This window comes from Rhinolophus sinicus, chromosome 1 (genome assembly GCF_057876585.1).
Source record: "Rhinolophus sinicus isolate RSI-liver-muscle chromosome 1, RSI-T2T, whole genome shotgun sequence".
Classification (NCBI taxonomy): domain Eukaryota; kingdom Metazoa; phylum Chordata; class Mammalia; order Chiroptera; family Rhinolophidae; genus Rhinolophus; species Rhinolophus sinicus.
Window position 1 is genome coordinate 163855727 of NC_142501.1, and position 13729 is coordinate 163869455.

General features: G+C 38.3%; 1 protein-coding gene across 2 annotated transcripts in view; it reads right to left on the bottom strand.

The window, feature by feature from the left end:
* The window catches only part of PRKG2 (protein kinase cGMP-dependent 2), a 105849-nt gene that overhangs the window by 75554 nt on the left and 16566 nt on the right, over positions 1–13729 (bottom strand). For both annotated transcript variants that reach the window (XM_074324382.2, XM_019720111.3), the window contains exon 3: positions 830–996. In XM_074324382.2, coding sequence (XP_074180483.1) covers positions 830–996 — 167 coding nt within the window. The remainder of the gene's footprint in view (positions 1–829; positions 997–13729) is intronic.

The following is a 13729-nucleotide window of genomic DNA, read 5'->3' on the forward strand; positions in this document are numbered from 1 at the left end:
TAAAACGCAAAAAGTAGGGGCAATTCAAAATTTCACAGAGTATTCAATAACCATAAGCCCTATTCAGATAAATGCTTGCTTCTATATCCAAAATTTTTTTTTTATGTACCACTGTAAGACTTATGTATTGGACATGCATTTGAGAAATAAATACTTTGCCTATCTATTATAATCTTCCCAGCATGTAAGCTTGTTCAAGTGATCATATATGAAGGAAACCATTTAAATGGTTCTAAAAACAGCAGTTTTAGTTTTCAGATATTCCATTTGATTTGTCTGTTGACTAAGTGTACCTAAATTATCTTTTTAAATCATTGGTATATAACCAAAATATTTTACAAAACCAAAAAAAGAACTGTTTTCTTTTTCTAGTACAACCACCTCAAAATATCAACATAAGCAGCAGTATTTTAATGGAAATATCTTTTTGTAGTCGTTGAGTGAGTGGCACTGTGATTAAAAGTATGAACTCTTAAGTAAGATCTCCTAAGGGGCTTACAGGCTGTGTGGCCTTGGCTTAGTTATTTAACCTCTCTGTCCACATTAATAACATGAAGATAACAGCATTGCCTAATAGAGTTGATGAGAAGCTGAAATGAGATCTATTAAGTTCTCAATAGGATGCTTGGCACATATAGAAAGCATTCAGTACATATGAAGTATTATCATCATGATTAGATCAACAATGTTACTATTTCATGAGCTCAATCTGTTACATTTTCTATAAACAGAGCAAACTGTTTTGCATTTTCATAAATTTTGCAAAAATTGTCAAGACAACAGGCAAAATATTTGTTATGCGATAACTGGAAAAATCTGTGAAACCCACCTGCCAGCACAAAGATGTGGTTTCCTGGTTCTCCTTGCTTAATAATGTAACTCCCTTGTTGGTAGCTCCTTCCATACATGCATTCTACCATGTCTTTGATCTGCTGAGGATCCAATCTCTTCAAAAACTGATTTTTATTGAGAGCATCTGTAATGAGCTTCTTCTCACTTGTGTAATAGAAAAGAGATATTAGTTACAATGAATGAAAACCATGTTTTGCTATTTAGAGTCACTTCATTTTGAATCTTGATATAACTGTCTACATACCTACAATTTTTCCAGCAGGACAATTTTTTTTTCGAGCCCCACCAACACTTGACCCTTATAACTACCATGTGTTACACCTAAAATCTTTCAAAACATCTTGGAACATTTTTCTGATAATCATGATTATACCAAGTTTATTATTACTCCTAATTATCCTCGTCACAAATGTAGCATCTCTGAAGTTCCCTAGATGCACTATTAATGGACACATGACTTTTAGATGGAAAGCTAATCTGGTTGGAATGCAGAGGTGAGTTTAAGGGACTACAGCACAGTTCGTTCATTGATGTATGCAGGTATGCATAGTGCCTATGGTACTAGTTATTTCGTATCTTATTTAATCCTCACCACTATCCTGTGAGATAATTACTATTCCTAGTTTATGGATAAGTAAACTAAAAGGTAAGAAACAACTTATTCCCCCCTAGGATTTAAATCTAAGTCTGTGAATCTGAAGTCTGTGCTGCTTCCATTCCATCCATTGCCTCTTCCATTGAGCTGGAGAAGTCAACTTCTTTGGGCCTTGTTAGATTTGATCAGACATAAAGGTGGTAGCCGGTGTTTGTCTAGGTTTTGACTCTTAGTAGACTAGACCACTTACATTTTAAATCTCACAGCTTATTCATTCCCCAAATGAATCTAAGACCCACTTGTCATAATCCTAGAACACTCTACTTTCTTTTGGAAAAGAAGAAGCTCTAAATAATTATCCAACCTTCATTGCCACAAATTTCAAATGTTTTAATTAACATACTTTATATGTAGATATCATAGACTTAATAAACTGGAAAAATGTTGCCTTTGGGCTAAGTCAGAATCTTTGCACAATATATTTGCTCCCACTCAAACTCAGTGCGATGTTTTTTAAATAGGATTTGTTTCTTTGTTTTTTCCTGTAGTTGTCATTCAAACTCTCTCCCATCACTAGCTTTCCTGTTTGAAAACTTGTGATCTTTTCTACACAGAAAGTTCTCAAACACAAGGTAAAAATTCATGGAATTGGATACCTCCTTCATGACCACATCCATCAGATCATTTGACTACATGAAGGGAAGAGAATTAAGTCTTGTAGAGAAATCCCTTCCTGCCTACAGTACCTCCAACATCCTCAGAGCCATCCAAACTCTTTGAGTTACTTGAGAACTTCCTTCCTCCTTCGTCTAATCTATCACCAAATCTTGTCAAGTCTCTTTACAAAATATCACCGTTATCCATTTTAGTTTCCATATTCAAGGATGTCACCACCATCCAAGAAAAAAAATCTTAGGCCTGGGCAACCTTAACAGCTTCTTTCTTTTTTTGGTGTTTCAGCTTCTAGCTTCATTCCTGTACAGTCCATCCTATACCATATTATCAGATTAATATTGCTAAAAAACTGACTTCACTCTGATCTAATTCTGCCTTCATCCACTAAAACAAACAATTCGTTTAATTAATAGATGCTGAGAAAATACTCTTGCTGGACGTTCTCAGTGCAAGTAGTAGAACTGTGGTTACCGAAAAAGCTCCAGCCTTCAAGGGCCTTTCATGCCAGTGTACCATTCCAACAAGTGTTTCCTCAAAGCCCACATATCCAAATTTCTCAAAATATGTTCCAAGAAGCACTGTTCCTTTATAAGCACAAGTGTGCTGAGTTTAAACAGTTTTGGGAATTTGCAATGCATACTTTAAAGGTTCAAAGAAATCTTGCAGTAAACAAATCTGTTTAAATCAATGTTTCCCAACCTCAGTGTCTTAATTATTTATTTATTTTGGCTTAACTTCTATTAACGTTCCATGGAAATATAGTTGACCCTTGAACAACATGGGTTGGAACCTTACAGGTCCACTTAACATGCAGATTTTTTAAAATAAATACTGTAAATGTATTTTCTCTTCCTCATGATTTTCTTACTAACATTTTCTCTAGCTTGCTTTACAGTAAGGATACAGTATGTAATACATATACAAAATACGTGTATTGACTATGTTATCGGTAAGGCTTCCAGTTAACAGTATATTATTAGTAGTTAAGTTTTGGGGGAGCCAAAGATTATATACTAATTTTTTACTGTGCAGGGGGTCGGCACCCCTAACTCCGGTGTAGTTCAAGGGGCAACTGTACTGTGAAAACCCTTTTACCCTTAGAAGAATATGAACATCCCACAATCTGACATTCCCCATTTCCTGCCACATGGCTCCACTCTATCCATCTAGTACTTACTGCTTAAAACAAATCCTTTGTTACAGGTAGACTGGTATTCTCATTGTCGCCTATGCTTGGTGGCTTTACCTTCTGGTTTGGTACGCACATTCTCCTCTAACTTAACTTAGTTTCTTTTCCTTTCAACCTACCCAAGCCTTACACATCTACCAAGAAGCCTCTAGTTCATCCTGCCTGGGTACCGTAGCTCATACAAATTTTTTTATTTTACTGTAAACTCCTAGAGTACTTGTATTCACGTCCATTCAATTCAACAAACTTACCAAGAATTTACTTTGGACATAAAAATTAACTAACTTAGATAAAATGTACTATCCATCCATTCCACTCCTAGGTATATATTCATCATAAATCATATTAATATACCAAAAAATGTGCAAAATGTTCATTGCAGCTTTATTCAAAACTGCTAAACACCAAAATCAACAAAATGCCCATCAATGGTAAATTGATAAATTGTGGTATAGTCATACAGCAAACACTATATAGCAACGATAATTACTGAACCATGGCTATGTACAATACCATAAATGAATCTCACTTCTAAACAAAGGAAGCCAGACTCCACTCCGCAGATTCTCTAATTCCATTAAAATAAAGTTCAAAAATAGGAAAAAGTAATCCATGATAATAATAGTGCAGATAGTGGCTATCTTTGAGGTAGATAATGGGTAGGGATTGGTAGGAAGAGAGCAGGGGCTTCTGAGGTGCTGGTTATGTTCCATTTCCTGATCTGTTTGGTGGTTACATGGGTGTGTTCACTCTATGATTTGTGTACTTCCATAAAAAATTAATTAAAAAAAATAAAAGATGTGTGTGGTTTTGGAGTCAGAAAATCCTAAGTTAAAATCCCAGGTCTGCCACACTTCTAGCTGTATGACCTTGGTCAAATCACTTAACCTTTCTGAATCTCAGATTCTTCTATGTGAATAGAACATGGTAATCATACCTACTTCATAGGAGGATAATGTCCATTAACTAAGATAAGGTGCCAGGAAATACTTAATAAATGGCAGTAATCGCAGTTGACAATTGTAGTAGTAATACTTTTTGTGGAGAACAGTGAGATGGGAAAAGTTCTGGAGACCATGGAGAAACAAAGAGGCACTGCCAAGCCCCTCTGCTCAGTTCAAAGTTCCTCCACTCGGGCTGGATCTCAGATTTATGACCATTATTGGCAGCATCACTAATCCTTTTGGAATCCTTTTATATCCCCGATTTACATAATCAACATTCTTTGAAGCAATAAATTCTTGTCCTCTAAATTACTTCAGGAAGTTTAATTTGTCAAAGTCCATTGACAGTTCTTGTTATGCTGGGCCTTCAGTCTTCTTTCTCTGGTCCTGTGTACTAAAGGCCTGTGCTCTCACTATTTGCTTTGGTTGGGTCATAGCATGTGTCTTGCCATCTTCTTTGCATAAGGCTTAGTGCAAAGCAGGAGCCAGCACGTCTTATCCAGCAGGGATTTCTTGTGAGCACAGAGGCCAAGGCAACTTTACGTGCATGGCATTTCACAGTCTAATTACATATACCATTAGAAATCATACTGTAAAGCATGTTTGTCAAGGGTACAAGATCTGGAGCTGTCATACCAGGGTTGATTCTGAATTCTGCCACTTAGGAACTGTGGAACCCTGGGCAAGTCACTTAATCTTGAGTTTTCTCGGCTATAAAATGACAATAAACACAGTCCATGGGTCATAGGATTTCTATGAGAATTAGATTAGTTAACAATATAAAGCACTAAGAACAGCTCCTGGCACATAAAATATGTTACGTAAGGGACAGCTCTTCCTGTTATCGGTCAGCAAGTTACCAGCAACTTAAAAACCTTCAAGTTAGAACAGCTTTAAAAATTCCATACTTCACACCTGCCTTTACTTAGGGAGATTCCTTCACAGTGTTGTTAAAACTCCTGACAATCCACCACACCCACCCAGGCCCACTGAACTACTTACAGGTCCCCAAATGTGCCAGAACATTTTGTTTCCCTGCTATCCATTCAAAACCCAGTTCAAGGTCGTCTCGTCTATGGAGGTTTCCGTGATCCCACTAAACAAGGTATGCTCTGTCCTTCCTTTGTACACCTACTACTGAGAATATTAATTACACAAGACTGCAATGAATTTTAATTTCCTTAAAGAGACTATGATCTTCAAGGGTGTAACTATGCTTTTTTCATCCTGTTACCTAAAATCTAGACTTGTACGTGGCACATAGTAGGAACTCAACAAAATTAACGCTAAAAGACATGCAAACTCTTTCTCCTAGTTTAAAAACCATGGACACAGAGACAAGAGTAGAGGTGGAAATGTCAGTCACCTAGGAAACAAGGCACAGATAATAAGCAGGATACACATCTATTTCCTCCTCCTAAAAACATTTTGAGTGATAAACCAGAAAGAAAAAAAAAGAAACTAATAAATGCACAAGTTTATAATTTGAGAAACTAACATGAAAAAGATGAGGTCATTCCCTGGGTAAACAAACTAAGCATGACATCCTCTTGTCAACTCTCTTGCCCTATTGCCCATGTAATTAAACACAGTTGTAATTTAATCACGTTTACTGCTACTTCATGCTTCAACCAACATTTCTCTCTCCCTTTCTTAAATGTGTGCAGATGATCCTATTCCCATGAGCACCAAAGAAAAGAGTTTAACAATGAAATGTTGAAAACAACCAAAACTTACAAGGAAGTTAATCTGACACACTCAGTGATGTGCATAATCACCATTCGGCTGCATGGCAATTAGATAGAAATAGTAAGTAATTCCCTTAAATGTCTGTGTGGAGTATTGCTCTTAGATTGTCAAACGGAGTATTTGTGGATTCAGCTGCAGGGAAGCCTGTTCCTATAAGAAAATGGATCTCTGGGTGGTGAACACACAATGGGATTTATAGATGATGTAATGCAGAATTGTACACCTGAAATCTATGTAATTTTACTAACAATTGTCACCCCAATAAATTTAAAAAATTATTAAAGAAAAAAGAAAATGGATCTCAATTATTGTTGCACATTAGAATGTGAAGGGAGTGTTTATAAATCCTGATGCCCATCACCCTCACCTCAAACCAATGTAATCAGACTCCCTGGGGGTTGGACTGAAACATCAGTATATTTTTAATGCATGTCAAGTGACTACAGTGTGTACTTAAGGTTAAGAATTACAGCTGTAAACAAAAAAATGCAAGGTCCTCTGAAGCTGTCCTGTCCCTCTGTATTCCCACAGCACTGGGAATATGCCTCTATGGAAGGTTCATCAAACAATCAATCACTATTATGTAATTAACAATAATTGGTTAATTAGCAATAATCAATTAATATTTGTTTGTCACAACGCTTTGCAAGCTAACTAATAAATACAGAAAAGAGGAAGTTATTAGTCTCCCTTTTCCCAACATCCTGTGTAGAACCTAAAGCATGCCTGGGACTTACGAGCATGCTGTCCAATCAGCCCCAGGACTCTGGATTTTTATTTTAATTGTGGTAAAATATATAACATAAACTGTACCATTTTAGTCACTTAAGTACACAGTTCAGTGGCATTAAAAATATTCCCATTATTTTGCAATTATTGCTACCATCCATCACCAGAATTTTTTTCATCTTCCCAAACTAAAACTCTGTACCCATTAAATGCTAAGTCCCTGTCCCCTTCTCTTTCCAGCTCCTGGCAACCTCCATTCTGCTTTATATCCCTACAAATTTGACTGTTCTAAGTACCCCATATAAGTGGAAAAATACAATTTGTCTTTCTGAGTCTTATTTCACTTATCACGTCTTCAAGGTTCAATCATGTTGTAGTATCCAAAAGGGAGGAATTTCCTTCCTTTTTAAGGCTAAGTAATTGTATGTATTGTACTGAATTTTGTTCATCCATTCACCCATCGATGGACATTTGAGTTGTTTCCACCTTTGGCTATGGTGAATAATGCTTCTATGGACATGTGTGTTTAAGATTCTGGACTTTTTATATATGGCTTTACATATCCAGCACAGCCAAGATTCTTAGCCAGGAATCTCACACCAGAGAAGTGAAAGGGCATAGTGTACAGAATTTAAAGATGGCCCCATGATCTGTATCCCTCTGGTGTCATGCCCTTGTATCACCCTGGAGTGTAGATGAACCTGTGACTTACTCCTCACCAACAGAATATGGCAATGGTGATGGGAAAGTCACCCACTGTATGAGGCCTAACAATTAAGTTCGCAAACTTGCCACCATATGCTTACATTGGCAGCACTGTACAAACAGCTTGGTAAGGTTTTATAATCTCCGTATATCAGTGTCTTATAGCTCTGTTTGTGTCTACATGTGGCAGTGTCTTGCTGAGTGGCGTTTATTATTGTTGTTGTGTATTTTTGTGTGTCATTGCAAGAATGTCTGAGCTTGAATTAGAGCAACGAACAAACATTAAATTTCTTGTTAAATTTGGCAAGAGTGGACGTGAAATCAGGGACATGTTAGTCCAAGTTTATGGGGATAATGCAATGAAGAAAATAGCAGTGTACAAATGGATAAAATGTTTTCTGAGGGGAGAGAATGCATCACTGAAGAAGAGACGTCAAGGCAGCCTGTAACAAGCAGAACTGACAAAAAACACTGCAAAAATTCTTGGAATTATGCATCAAAATCTTTGGCTGACTTCGAGAAGCATAGCAGACCACGTAAACATCAATAGAGAAACAGCTAGGAAAATCTTAACTGAAAATCTCTTCATGAGAAAGGTGTGTGCAAAAATGGTCCCAAAGGAGCTCTTGCATCATGACAATGCACCAGCTCATGGGGCACTGTCTGCGAGGGAGTTTTTAGCCAGTAAACAAATAACTGTATTGGATCACCCTCCCTCTTCACCTGATCTGGCCCCCACTGACTTCTTTCTTTACCCAAAGATACAGGAACTATTGAAAGGAAGACATTTGGATGATATTCAGGACATCAAGATTAATATGATGACAGCTCTGATGGACATTCCAGAAAGAGTTCCAAAATTGCTTTGAAAGGTGGGTTAGGAGCTGGCGTTGGCACATAGCTTCCCAAGGGGAGTATTTCGAAGGCGACCATAGTGATATTCAGCAATGAGGTATGCAGCACTTTTTCTAGGATGAGTTTGCGAACTTAATATTTGTTTGTCACAACGCTTTGCAAGATAACTAATAAATACAGAAAAGAGGAAGTTCTTTATGAGCAAACCTCCTATGTTCTTTATGGCTTCATCTTAGCCAACTGTAAAGAGATTCTCCAGTTGGCCTTAAAGAAGTAATCTACCATATTGTGAGAGGGTGTGCGAGAGGAACGTAGAGTAAGGAACTCTGAGCAGCCTCTCGGAGCCCCCAGCTGACAATCAGCAAGAAACTGAGTACCTTAGTCCTACAACCACAAGGAACTGAATACTGCCAGCAATCACAGGAGTTTCGAGAAGGACCTGCTAGAAAGCCCTAAAGAGGAACATAGCCAGTTGACACCGTGACTGCAGCCTTGTGAAACCCTAAGCAAACGACCTACATGGCCATGCCTAGACTCTAAACCCACAGAAATGCTGAGATAACAAATATGTATTGTTTTAAGATGTTAAGTTTCTGGTTACTTGTTACACAGCAATAGAAAAATAATACACGTGGGTTTCTCTGAGTTTCTATTTCCTAGGACTTTCAAGTAGTATCTTATTCTGATCATTTTTTACCTCGCTTTTTCTCATCTCACCTGCAGAGAAGGAACTAGAAGCTACAGATCTTTCTTTCCTTCCTATTTCCCAGAGCTTGATCTATAAACCCTCAAAAGACGATCAAAACTGATGCTTGAAATTAAAATTAATGATCAATTAATTTACCAATTAAAATTAATTCAGCATGACAAAAAAAATACTACTGCTAGGATTAAAAGGAAACTGGGAGTTCCTGATCACTCACACTTTAATATGAATTATATATAAGATACCCTCTGGTCATTCCTGGCTCTGTATATCTCCAAAAAATTGTCAAACAATTTTTGAAAAATCTACAACTAACAAATATTCTAAGGGGAGTCATCATGAAGAGGAGGAGACAAATTATTTTAAAATGAGAACTTTAAAGAAAGGAAACAGTTTTAGTCAAAGGATAAATACAAGTAACGTATCTTTCACATAAGAGGTACCGTGTTTCCCTGAAAATAAGACATAGCCAGACAATCAGCTCTGATGCGTCTTTTGGAGCAAAAATTAATATAAGACCCGGTATTATTGTATGGTATGATATGATATGATATGATATGATATGATATGATATGATATGATATGATATGACATGACATGACATGACATGATATGATATGACATTATATTATACTGGGTATTACATTATATTAAAATAAGACTGGGTCTTATATTAATTTTTGCTCCAAAAGACGCATTAGAGCTGATTGTCCGGCTAGGTCTTATTTTCAGGGAAACACGGTAATTTCAAAGTCTAAAAACTGAAAAGTTTTATTCCTGGCTTCAGATCTTTTCCCCTTCATGAAAATTTTACTGCAGGTTGAACCCTAGAAAATGTCAGGTGACAGGAGCTGAGCTGCTCAGATTTCCAGAAAGAAAAGGGAGGCTCCCCTGGAAACTGCACCTCTTATTAGGAGGCAAAGGTCAGTGACAAAGCTTCCCTCTGATTGGACAAGCAAGGAGGAAAAGGCCACTGTCTTCTCAACTATGCTATTTCACTGTACTCTTTCCTGGGAATCTAGCAAAATAAATAATGGGCAGTGTCCTGAATGATATGAAATGTTTGTGAGCACTAAGGCTGTTGACTATTCAAAACAATAGGTCCTTGAGTCCTGAGTGTTCTCCGAAGCTTAATTAAACACTTTTCCTAACACCTAGCAACTGACAGACTGGAAGATTTGAGGCCAAAGTGAGAAGGAGCAAAGGGCAGCTAAAAACCAAGCGGAAGATAATTTGAGAGGTTGAGAGAGGGCCCGGGTAGGGGCACAGAGTGAGGGGAGCCCAGGAGTTTTGGGCTCCCCAGAAAGAAAGAAGAAAAAGCAGGGACAGGAATGAGAGGGGAGGGGAGGCTAGGACTCAGAATGTCTGTAGAAACCTATTTAAGTCCACCAAGATGGCAAGACAGCTGCCACTTAATTCCAGGCAGGTTCTTCGACTGCTCTGTGCTCCTTCCCGCTTCCTTTTTCTGAAGTTGAAAGGCACTGCCCACCCCATTTCCCTCCCACCTCCCACTCCACGGGGAGCCATCCACATTGCAGGCTGCACCGCCTGTAAGAGTTGCGTATGCCCTGATGGAGAACACACTTTTGATATCAGGCCCACTCAGACTGGAAACCTGGTTCGAGAAACTACTACCAACAGCATGCCCTCGAGCAAGTTGTTGACTAACAGCTTTCATTTCACCTTTAGCACATTGGAACAGCAACACCCTTCTTATTACACAAGTCTCCAGCCTCCATGAGATAATGTACGGAAAAGAACAAACATGCAGCAGGTAACTGATAACTTGGTTTTCTTCCCCAGCCTTGAGTGACTAGTTCTGGTCTGGATGTCTACATGCACATTATTGCTATAAAACATAACCTTGTGTTTTCAAACACTCTGACAACTTTCACCAGACACATCTCCCAGTTGCGTTCACCCACAGTTTCTGGCTATCAGGTCACCACACAATTGAATTTTTCTTCCTTCCCTTATGTATCTTATTGTTCGCTTTTCTGAAGACCCAGGTTAAAGCAATAGTATGTATAAGCATATGTATGAATTTTTTAAACTATGCAACTGATAATTTAGAGTACATACTCATACATACACTCTTAAAAATCTTTAATTATCTGTAGTAAAATCTAGATCTAGAACCTCTCAGAGTCACATCTAAGTCAGTATTTCATGGTGGGGGGCAAGATTTATTTCCCTCCCATCCCCAGCAAAATTTTCCTCTACTGCAAACTGATACCAGGGCAGCATTTTCTGGAAGCATAATTTTCAGGAAGAAATAACAACAGAAGGGAGTTGTGTGTGATCATACAAAGAAATTATTAGAAAAGTATCTATTTCTAATTATATATTTAATTTTTTACAAGGCTCCCCAGCTAAAATGTGAAGAGTCCTCTAATTTTCATCTTGGAAAAGTGGAAAAGTAGGAGTTGTTAGAATAGACTTTAGACAGCAAATTTTATGGCTTTCGATCCCGATTCTAATATTAAAACTATCAAAATATAAAAGTATAACTTAGTCAAGTTATTTAATTCTGCATGCTTCAGTTTCTCATGTATAAAATGGAAGGGATAATATCTATTTTACAGATTAGTTGTGAGGATGAAATGATCCAATATTTGTGAAGCATTCAGAGTGATGCCTGGCACAGAATCAGTGATATATAAATGTTATTGTTATTATTACTATTATTATTCTATAGAAACCCTCCTATTCAATAAAGGAGACACATTTCCACAATGTATATTCAAATGCTCAGCATTGCTTTAGAAAGGAAGCACAAAAAATAACAACATACTCTTCCTCTCTCCTCTTCCAGGTCTTATTTAAATAGATGACTCACTAGCGTTTTCCACTTTTACCTATTCTGCTCCTGGGGTGGAAATGACAGATGAAACTAATGGCCCTTCTGAAAACTAAGTCAACCTCTGAAGTCAGATGGCAAGTCTTTGTTTTATCTTTCCTTCTCACAGAAGAACAATAGTTTCAAATGATAGTTCAAGCATTCTTAGTGAAAGCAGACCAGGGACTTGCCAGATGTCTCTGATTAATTTGCCTGTGTTCCACCAGACATTAAACATAAGCTTGTAATTTTGCTCTGCCGGTGCTGAAGTTTGCTAAACCATGTCTACATAAAGAGAAAATTTAATTTCAGTAAAAGGTCTGACTTCTGGATGCATGGTTGTCTTGGAGCTCAAGGCAGAGTCAGACATGAACAGAAATGCTATCTGAGCTCTTTCTCTCCCTCCTTTGCCACAATCCTTTGAACTGGCAATCAGTTCTCAGCCTTGAGAAGCACTGTGCTCTTTTGGGAACCCATTTGTGGCCCTCCACTTATATCACAGTCTGTGCCATCAGATGGATCAAACCCGTCCTCTGTGTCCTTTTCACATAGGCCTGAGCTTTGGGGACCCAGCATTTGGTAAACATTGATGCAATGGGTAAGCTCTACTCAGCTCTGCTTTGGAGAAGCCAGGAAGCCCCACTGTTCTTTCTACCAATCAATAGGCACGTCAAAATAAAGCTGACTGGTGCCCACACTGGCCTGACTCGAGGCCTTTGATCATTGTGGCAAGTTGTAGGAACACTAGGATTGTAGAGGGGAAGCACTGGTTTCAAAGTCAAGAATCTTAGTTTCTAATCTTAGGTCTGCCATTTACCGTGGCATGTTCTGCAACTCCCCTGCACCTGTTTCTTCACTTCTCCAGTAAGTAGGGTAGCATGAAACAATCTCTAAGTTTCTCCTAGTCCTAAAGTCTTCTGGTGTTCACCATGATAAATGCAAATCTGAGTATTTGATATAGTGCTGTGCTCTGATTCATCATGATTTATGATACTTCAGTGAGGCTGAGTACCTATAATAGAAACGGGCCACGTGCCCGCAGAGTTGTATGCTTCTGAGCATCTAACATGGTCAGTGGGCACAAAGCCAAGTCACTACAGAATGCTATCATATGCTGCAGGTTTAAAGCACCCTGGAATTATTCCACTTTGTGCCCACCTCAATCTGACAGGCACAGTCTCATTTTCAAAGGCTTTTTCCTAAAACCAAACACAGGTCTTATTTTGTCTATAAAGTTGTCCCAAACTTCACTAGGTCATAATTCCTATCTCAGTGGTTAGCGGTTACAGTCAAAAACACATGACGTAGAACTGCAATATCCACTACAGTAGCCATTAGACACAGGAGGTTATTTAATTTCAAAATTAATTAAAATGAAAAAGTCAATTCCTCAGGGGCCGTAGTCCCATTTTCAGTGCTCAACAGCCACATTTTACTATTGGCTTCCACATTGGACAACACAGATTACAAAACATTTCCATCCTTGCAGAAAGTTCTGCTGGGCAGCACTGAGTTACTACAGAACCTGATCTTAGAAAGTCAACCATTGAATCTTGCAAGAGACAAATTTCAAGAGTTCCCCAGTGCCAGTAGAGCATACAAATTCCTCCCTATAAAGCAGGGAGGTCTAAATATGTGTATAGTTTGAGCTTTTCCTTCAGGCCCTACAAGTATACTTGGTAGGTGCAGGACAGCAAAGCGGGCATGAGCAGGCTGCCTGGCAGTTGAGGTTCACCTGCCATCTACAGTACGTTTGAGCATGGGGGTCTCCCCAAACTCACAGACTGCTGTGGCATGGGTGGTAGAGTTTCTGGTGCATTACTGAGTCTGAACCCTCAAATTTCGAATCTATCATTGCCCCAAGAGTTATTCTCTGGTTTCTGTCAGTACT